At 49.2% G+C, this 9,518-nt stretch overlaps 1 protein-coding gene across 1 annotated transcript in view; it reads left to right on the forward strand.

Moving 5' to 3' along the window:
- acin1a (apoptotic chromatin condensation inducer 1a) overlaps positions 1–5,114 on the forward strand; it is a 19,519-nt gene extending 14,405 nt beyond the window's left edge. Inside the window, exons 11-18 of the mRNA XM_062522694.1 lie at positions 343–483; positions 915–1,113; positions 1,506–1,651; positions 1,938–2,045; positions 2,253–2,360; positions 2,689–3,049; positions 3,270–3,370; positions 3,637–5,114. Of these exons, the coding sequence (XP_062378678.1) occupies positions 343–483; positions 915–1,113; positions 1,506–1,651; positions 1,938–2,045; positions 2,253–2,360; positions 2,689–3,049; positions 3,270–3,370; positions 3,637–4,050 (1,578 nt within the window). The 3' untranslated portion in view covers positions 4,051–5,114. The remainder of the gene's footprint in view (positions 1–342; positions 484–914; positions 1,114–1,505; positions 1,652–1,937; positions 2,046–2,252; positions 2,361–2,688; positions 3,050–3,269; positions 3,371–3,636) is intronic.
- The last annotated feature ends 4,404 nt before the right edge of the window (positions 5,115–9,518 follow it).

Raw genomic sequence — 9,518 nt, forward strand, 5'->3', positions numbered from 1 at the left:
GAGCCGTAATCCGCTTAACTGGCAACTGCAGGGCCAGCTCGCCCCTTATTTATCTAAATCTAGTAAGGAGGTGTCTTACCACGAGGACTATTTCTACCTAATATTCACCTCTGTCAAAAATATAAAGCTCGTTCTCGCCGTAAGTATTATGGCCATATTTTACTGACAATGGCCGTTTTCCAACAGTATATGACTAAACACTGATATTATCTGTGCACACATGCATATAGGGGAAGTGGGGGGATATGAGCACCGTTAATTCATGCATGACATAGTTACGATGCTTTGCTACTGCTTTCTTTATACGGTCATTAGTCATGCAGTGTGTCTCCTCTCCTGCAGTCTCTGATCCCAGACATCCGTCCAAGCCTGGGCCAGGAGGCCGTGCTGGACCTGCACCCAGAGGAGACGCCTCTGTCTGGGGAGGAGGAGGCAGGCGACAGGGGCGACCAGGACCTTAAGATCCGACGCACAGTCACACAGGTGTGCAAGGCCCTGGCCAACTCTACTGCTGTTCTTGTCCGTTGTCTCTCCACAGGGCTTCCTCTAACCAGTTGATGGGGTAGACAGAAAGGTTCTTTAGGTTTCTTAAGAAAGTATTGGCAAGGCCAAGTGAAGTTTACTTTTATAGCACACTTCATGCACAGAGGCAATTTGATGGGCTTTAAGCGCATAAAACTTAAAAGAACAGACAAAGAAGATAATAAAATATGTTATTACAGTTACAGTTAAACTGGTAAGTCCATAAAAAGGAATATAAAAACAAAAAACCTCCAGTCTGTGACATTGATATATTGCACTGTATCCGCTGTCTTTTAAATGGAGAGTTGTGTAAATGGGATTGTGTGTGTCTGACTGACTTTGTATGATGTTGTTTAACAGATGTCTGATTGGTTTGTTCCCTTTGTTCCCAGGTGGTTCCCTCTGAAGCACAGGAGAACGGACAGAAGGAATCAAAGAGGAGTGAGCAGGAGGAAGAGGAGGAGGACGAGGATGAAGGCGCTGAGGGAAAAGAACGCGTGAGCCCTGATGAGAAGATGGACACCTCATTCCAGGTTGCCATGGGAACGCACGAGTCTTCCTCACCTGGCCACGATGCAGACATGAAGACAGGTGAGGAGAAGGCAAGAGGTGACATTGGTCAAAAAATATCAGTGTCACTTGGGTAGCGGATGGTGAAACAAATCTGTGGTAGCGTAACTGTGAGAGGAGATGGTCACGGAAGGCATGCTAGAAATAGCGTTTTGAATATGAAGTGTGTCTCACTAGTAATGACTTCAAGGTTGTGGTTGTACTTCTCTGGGAGCATCAAAAGGGTTGGATATGTATGTATGTCACGCATGTACTGTGGGTTGTTCTGGAGGATGGCTAAATAGACAGCTGGAAGACTGGCCTCTGAGTGCTCAGGTCTCCCCCTCAGGGCATTTATTGGGTTTCTTCATGGGAGAACACTGCAGCTGAAAAAGTATGTTGTCTCAGTATATGTCTCTCTCTCTCTCTCTCAGTGATGCCCAGTGACACACTCGTCCGTCGATCCATAAGTCAGCAGAAGTTCGGCGTGAGCATCACCATTGACGACCCAGTCCGCGCTGCCAAGCAGCCGTCTCCACCGCGGGGCAAGGTCTCCAACATCATCCACGTCAGCAATTTGGTACGGCAGTTTGGTAACCCTAATGCTACACATTTCTCCTGTCTGTCAAGGCTACGAACACACCTTGAAGTGTTGCTACTTGAAAGCATCACTGATGAGTTCAGTCAGATATGCTAAAAATGAAACCGACTGAAAAAGGTCAAATAATTTCTCTCCGGCTTAAAACACTGGTACGCTTTAAATGTGAGCTTTGATTTAATTCTGATTTAGTCCCGATTGGGTTTTAGGCCATAGAGATGAATTGCATGAACTGGAGAAAAGATCTCATGACTCGTGTTGTGCGCAGGTGCGGCCCTTCACCCTGGGCCAGCTGAAGGAGCTGCTCAACCGCACCGGTAGTGTGCTGGAGGACGGCTTCTGGATCGACAAGATCAAATCCCACTGCTTCGTCACGGTGAGCCGCACCTCCCTCTGTCCCTCTTCCTTCCTCTTTTCTCCATGAGTTCATCGTTCAAAAAATGCTGTTGCTTTGCATAGAGAAAGCAGATGGTTTGCCACCTCCACAAGATCTTGTTGACTGCCTACGCTTACTTTTGTTCTCTCTCTCTCTCCCTCTCCCTCCCTCCCTTCCTCTCTCTCTCTCTCTCTATCCCTCTCTCAGTATGCCAGTGCAGAGGAGGCCGTAGCCACACGCACTGCGCTCCACGGAGTCAAGTGGCCTCAGAGCAACCCCAAATTCCTCTCAGTGGACTTCAGTCAGCAGGAGGAGGTGAGACTCTTTGATGTGGTCGGGTGGGCCACTCTACTCGTCTCATCTGATTAGAAAGCACAGCGTTGCCAGGAAAATGCCCCGTCTGTTCTGTTTTTTGTTTTTTTTTTGTTCTCCGCTTAATTGTACACTATCTCTCCCTATCTTCTGTGGCCTTTCATCTTGCACTGTGTAAGAGGTGTATTAATGAGGTGAGGTTTGAAATCTCTTAATGGCCTGTCAGTGAAGTGACCCTTCTCCCTGCGTGTGTGTGTGGGGTTTTTTTTGTCTGCTCTTGCGCGTTTTTGGTGTCTGTATATTTATATTTATGTGTGTATGTCTCTCATAGCTTGACTTCCACCGTGGTCTCCCTCTGCCTGAGAGGGCCGGTGACGAAGAGCGAGGCGTGGTGACGGCGGGCGGCGGTGCCGTCGTGGGGGCCGGGCCGGCGGTGGCCCCTGGAGCCCGAGCGCGGGGCCCGCTGCCCCCTCCCCTCCTGCCGGAGCGCGACCAGTGGGCGGAGCGCGAGCGGGAAATGGAGCGGCGGGAACGGACGCGTGCCGAACGCGAGTGGGACCGGGACAAGGTGCGCGACTTCAGCCGCCCTGGCGACGAGCGGGAGGCCGCGGCCCGACGCTCACGCTCCCGGGACAGAGAGAGGAGGCGCAAGGAGCGTGGCAAGAGCAAGGAGAGGAAGACCGACAAAAAAGGTGAGGTGGTGGCAGCGGCGCGAGGAGATGTCCTCAGTGTGTGTGTGTGTGTGTGTGTGTGTGTGTGTGTGTGTGTGTGTGTGTGTGTGTGTGTGGACTTGGGTTCAGGTCAGCTGCATTACACGTCACAATCAACTTAGCATACTGAGAACTGAGCTCATCAATAAGACTAATAGTGATATCTAACGTATTCGCCTTATACAACTCTGTTTCTGTTTAGAAAAAGCACCAGAAGAGCCCCCAGCCAAACTGCTGGATGACCTGTTCTGCAAAACCAAAGCGGCCCCTTGTATATACTGGCTCCCCCTCACGGAGGAGCAGGTGAGTGTTGCCTAATGTGATAGTCTGCTTTTGCCTTCTCTGTGTTGGTATTACCGTCTGTGTGTCTTAATTGTGTATCCGTTTGTATTTGTGATTTGTGTACTTCCGCTTCTTTGCCTCTTGTGTCGCATTATGAGATTGTGGTCTGTGTCTCCATGTGGCACTACAGCTGTGTTTAATTCCGTTTGTTTAAATGCGTGCCTCTGGCCTCGCTCTCACTTCCTTTCCCCTCTCTCACTTCCTGTCCTCTCTGTCTCTTTCCGCAGGCTGCTCAGAGAGACGCGGCGCGTGCCGAACGCGCCAAGGAGCGTGAGAAGAGGAGGAAGGAGATGGAGGAGGAGGAAGAGGAGAAGAAACGTGAGGAGGAGCGCCGGGACAGGACAAAGCTGGGAGGAGGCACAGGAGGTGGAGGAGGAGGAGGAGGAGGTGGTGGTGGTGGTGGTGAAGGCGGCGTAGGCGAGAGAGACCGAGACAGGGACAGAGACAGAGAGAGGGAGCGGGAGAGGGAGCGTGGCAGGGACAGAGACAGAGAAAGGGAGCGGGAGGCGGATAAGCGGAGAGACGGCTACCGTCGGCCACCCGGGGCCAGCGGGGGAGGTGGAGGAGGCGGAGGTGGCGGCGGCGGCGGCAGGAGATCTCGCAGCCGCAGCGGACCTCCACCCAGAGACAGGCGCCGCTAAAGGGAAACCAACCTGTAGCTCCCCTACTGGTCGACGTGCTGACACACCCTGCACCTCCCTCTGAGGACCAACTGATTCCACCCTATGAGTAATCACAAACACACAATATACACACGCACACGCCCCACACACACACACACACACACACACACACATTCTATTATATATACACATATACACACACAGACAACATTGGGACCATGCTCTGGACGGTGCGGTGTCTTTCACTTTCGACTACCATCTCAGTCTCTCCAGTCTGAGGGTGGGACTCCAAGTGTTCATTCTGCCCCTCAGTGTTTTTTTGCCTTTCGGTGTTCGTGGGGTTGACTTGGACGCTCACACACACACACACAACCACCCTACCCCCCCCAACCTTTCACTCAACCCACCCACTCCCCCTGCCTCTCTCCCGCCACCCCTTGTGTGCTAAGTCTCCATGGTTTCTCAGACCGTGTTTCAAAGCCTCTTCTCATGACCTCTTTTTCCCTTCTATCTTTTTTCGTCTCCCTGGATTTGTGTGTGTGTGTGTGTGTGTGTGTGTGTCTCTCTGAGTGTTTGAGTTGTGTATCCGCACATGCATTGCATCATTCTCCTTCCCGTCTTCCCGAACAGCAGGACGAGCTGTTTATATGTGACATCCTCTCGTGTCCCACGATGATGCCTCACATGGCCCTGGCCCAAACATGAAAAGGGCTGCCCTTTCCCACCCCCGATCTTTCATCCTGGGGGCGAAAAAAAAAAGAAAGGCTTTGGTGTGTTTGTCCTCCTTTTTGAGTCCCTCTGCCTCTCGGTTTCCCCCGCTGTAGTCTCCCTGCGCTTCCTCGGACACCCCTCCACCATTGGCACAGCAACATGGAGAAGGGCATTGAGTATTAACCTACACACACAAATGGTTTTAATATTCATTTATTTGGTTTTGTTGTTTTTTTAATCCTTTATTTTATGGATTTTAGTTTAAATGCTGACTTTTGTTCTTGGTTTCTTTGTTTTTTTATTTTTATTTTTGGTTACTCCTGTAAGTGCTGAATGTACAAATAAAAAGGTTATGTTTAAGAACTGAAAAACGATGTCCCTTAATATTTGCTCTGAAATGTTTTCTTTGATGGGTTAAAGCTATGGAAGAAATATTGATTCAAATGTGCACAAAATGAAGACGTCTGCCAAATTGGGTAGTAACATGCCTAACTACTCAGGCGTAATAATGTAAAGAAATACATTTGATCGTTTTTCTAGACAGTGAATTTTTACTTTAACACTGATATAATCATAAATCAAGCACTCAAAGGGAAAGCAATACTTTGCTTCACAGATGCTTCAACATCTTGCTTTACAGATGTTTGCCAAGACACTTAAGTGACCACAAGGCGGCAGCGTAGTCAAAAAATATATCCGTCTCTATTTTAATCCTGGGTATTTATTTGTTCGAATGTCAATTGTGAGTAGCCTACCCTCAAGACCGTTTGACATGCGTGTAATTTGCAATCCAATATAACCCCCACAGATTAACAATCAGGTTGTAGGCCCACAACATCCCAATGGGGTGGACATGACTGATAATTTTCTCTTTGACTGCACACCTGCTTTAATTTTGTACATAGCCTAAATCCATCACCTTAACAGGTCAATGGCCTGTGAAAGGGTATCTGGGCTCCTTCTGGTCACCCTTCCCTCCTTTCTGCCCTCCATTGTGCGCGCTGTAGTGCCCTTTTCCCGTGTTCCCCCTCCGCTAGAGGAACGGAGCCTTGACGTTCTTCCCGTCGAGCTCAGCAGAGCTCCTCTGTAATTACAGACGTGGTGGCTGAGTTGAGCATTTTTCCGACCTGATGCAACGCTCGACAGGGCAGCTGAACTGGGTCGACCCTCTTGCACCCATACGGCCAATATCCCTGATCTCTTAAGATTGCACCGCTCATCATCAAGCGTTACTGGTGGGTATCAAGTATCACCACATGGGCGCTCTTATTGGTTAGGCCTGGCTACTTGTACATATCCCAGCTCAACTGGAAGTTCAAAGGCAAAGGCTACTTTGGGGAAGCGTATCGCAACGACTCTGGGATCAGATGACCATGTGTGGAGCCGTGTTGTTTGTGGTGAAAGACATTTAACTGAAGTCTTTGCTGTAACAGAACCCCCGTGATCCTGACTGAATGGAGACGTGGGGATTAGGCTCTAATGTGTCGCTTTGAACATAGGTCAAAAGAGTAGCCTACGTCGGACAACGTAGCTTTTAGCTTTCAGCCATTAAAATCGTTGGGGCCGGACGTCGATATGTTTTTTTTTTTTTTTTTTTCCCTGCTGTAGGCTAGCTCATTCTTGATGTGTTGCTACACAGAACAGAATGTAACACCTGGATGGTCTCCTGCACATCACACTCTGGCCTTCAGAACCAGGCGCGTGCTGACTGTTTTTGCCCACTTCCTGTCTGCAACTCAGCTGAAGTAAAGTGAGAGATAGGCCAGAATCCGCTCTGATGAGTGAGCAGTGAAAACATCAGATCAGGCCCAGTAAGCAGCCTTCGGCCTCGGCCGCCCCCTCTCCTCCTTCTCCGTGAAACCGCACGGCCCTTTGTGTGTCCTCAACTTAGAAAGGCAGAATACGTCTCCCCTTGACACACACTCACACCTCCCTGCCTCTCCCCATCTCCGCTTTCAAAGCACCTCTGATGTGTTGCTCAACCCCCAACCCTCCCGCCCCCGCTCTGTCTCCACCATCCTCATGAACAGCTCGCTAAAATGTGGAACGACTGAAAATGAACCTTGGTTGCTTTCTTCAGCAATCCTTTTCCCTCAATCTAGGACAGCTTGACATTTGTTATAGGCTAGGCTATAGAGGCCTATATGCCTACTACTGTAGCCTATGGCAGCTTGTGGACCCACAGCCTTTTCTTTAGAGTGCTCAAATAAAACCTCATGCCATTGCCATTTTAACAGGCCTTTTTAACAACATGTTTTCATTGATATCATCTGCGTAGATATCCCACTCTCACACACACACACACACACACTCACACTCGTAGTCCTCACCCCCTCTTCTCACTCTCTCTCTCTCTCTCTTTGCCTGTCTTTTTATTTTCTTCTGAGCGATGAGGACATGGATCCCTTCATGAGATCCAGATGTTGGTTTTATGCGTTTGGAGGAGGGGCAGACAAAGGCTCCAGGTTGTTGTGCAGTTCATTAACTTGGAGGGTGGGGGAGCCACAGGGACCAGGGGGTGGAAAGGAAAGGATGGATGAGAGACAGCTGATGAACGAGAGACTGGAGGTGTGCGAGGTGGGGCGGGCGGTGGACCATTGCGTTGCCCGGCTGCCGCCATGGCCTGGCCACTGTCTTTTAAGCCAAACCACGTTAAACGAATGCATTTGCCAAACCGGGTCCGGGCTAAGACAGGGGGGGGTTTCCTAAAGGATATGACTGGGTCACAGTGAGGGTGGCTGGGCTTGGGCTGGGGAGGGAGGGGGTGCATGGGTGGGTGGGTGGGGGGAAGGGCAGGAAGGTCTGATTCAGCAGTCCCTACTGGGTAGTCTCTTCCTGGTTGGTTTAAGGGAGGGTGCCACAGCAAGGGAGAGAGAAAGAGAGACGGAGGGGTGATGGGGTAATAAATGTTGATTGTTCAACTTCCTGCAACCTGTGTTATATTTTTACAATACCTTGTCTGGCTGAAATGAAGCACTTCCACTCCCACCACACCCAAATAGCAGACGCTGTTTTACATAGCCTAAGCACATTAGCCCAGCTGGGCTGAGCCCCCCCACCCCTCCCCTCTCTCCTCCCCTCTCTCCTCCCCTCTCTATGGCATTTGTGCAGACTTAGCCTTAATGTGAGAAGGTGAGAGACACACCGCATACCACAACAAAACACGCCAAAGGTTTGAAAGGGCAAATGAAGGGTAGGAGATGGGTGGCTGTCTGTGTCATGGAGTAGTGAGATGAATATCTGCCGTCATTCAACAGTGGAAGTGGGGGAAATATAAAGCCTCTTTCCCATTTCTTTCTTTCAAATTTAACTTACATAATTTTTCTTTAACAATTTAATTACTGGTACAGTTAGTTCAAAAAATAAGTAAAATATATATTAAACAACTTTTGCCACTTTATTTTTTACTTTAATTGATTATTGAATGTACACATTTTCAAACGTGGGCAGTGTCCAGAAGAGATAATGTTGGTTTGTGTTTTAAATGTTTGTAGATCATTTTGTACTATGTGGACATCAGTTCAAGGGAACAGATGATGACGGGGATATTTGGTGCATTTGTTCTTATGCAGGAAGTGGCTTGGCCAAATTGAAGCCATGTGTAACCTACATATCTCTCTCTCTCTCTCTCTCTCTCACACACACACACACACACTCCCACAAGAACAACTTTCTGCTGTGGTGGCACACTTGGACCATGCATCCCTGGCCCTGAAGGCCTACACACCCACAGCATGTACTTGACAGGGTACACTGCGATCAAAAATGTTTACATCTTTGGCTAATTTGACAGTTGTCAGTGTTTGAGTGTATGTGTCTATAGGAGTTAGCGGCCCATGACGTAGAAGTTCAGACCAGCAGGCTCTTCATCGGACAAAACCTCTTCAGGCCTTTCAACAGCCTGGCCGGGGAGTTGTTCAACCAGAAACAGGAAGTCCTTCAGACCGAGGTAGTGGAGCAGGACAAAGACAGAGTAGACGGGTGGCACCCAGAGACGTGTGACGGCCAGATCCAGCCCAGCACTGGGCCAGATGTGGACCAAGTCTGGGCCGTCCTGCAGGGGAGAACCTACCGCAGAAGAGGAGGCCGTGCATGGTTTGTGAGGCACAATGACTTCAGGCTGTGAATGACACACAGGATGAGGTAAAGGCAATGGGCGTAGCAGGGGAGGGAGCCACAGCACAAATAAGCAAGAACAAAGAAGAGGAGGGACAAAGGTCATCAGGTTCCTTTAAGAGTTTACTGTCCAGTGGGTTTGAAAAAGACGTAGGTGGGAAGAGATAGAGAGGAGGGAGGAGGAGGGGGGGGGGTGAAAGACAGCGAGCGAAAGGCTGAAGAGGTTTTTTGCGGTGCACTGTGGAGTGTTTTCAGTTAGGTCTTGTTAAAAAAAAGTGAGTCATTTTGCAGAAACTGAGGAAACACAGGCTCCAATTACAGAGGGAGCGAAGGAGAGACAGAGGGAAAGAGAGACAGAGAGACAGAGAGAGAAAGGAATGGAGTGGAGAAGAGGAGGGAGTTGTGGGGAGAAGAAACTGCTGAGGTTGTTTTTTTAATCCTGCAGAATCAGCTGGGAAAAAAGAAACCAGAAATGCATACACATTCTAGCTATGCCCATGCAGGCAGACTAGCCCGTGCCAGTTGACCTCATTACAGGAGGGCGCCATTTTCCCTCTCTCTTTGTGTTCTTAAAGGTCACAGCACTAGGCTACATTACATGATCTATAGATGCATCAACCTTTATTAACTGTTTATTAAATGTGTATGTTGTGTAGGTG

This window comes from Sardina pilchardus, chromosome 2, assembly GCF_963854185.1.
Source record: "Sardina pilchardus chromosome 2, fSarPil1.1, whole genome shotgun sequence".
Taxonomy (NCBI): domain Eukaryota; kingdom Metazoa; phylum Chordata; class Actinopteri; order Clupeiformes; family Clupeidae; genus Sardina; species Sardina pilchardus.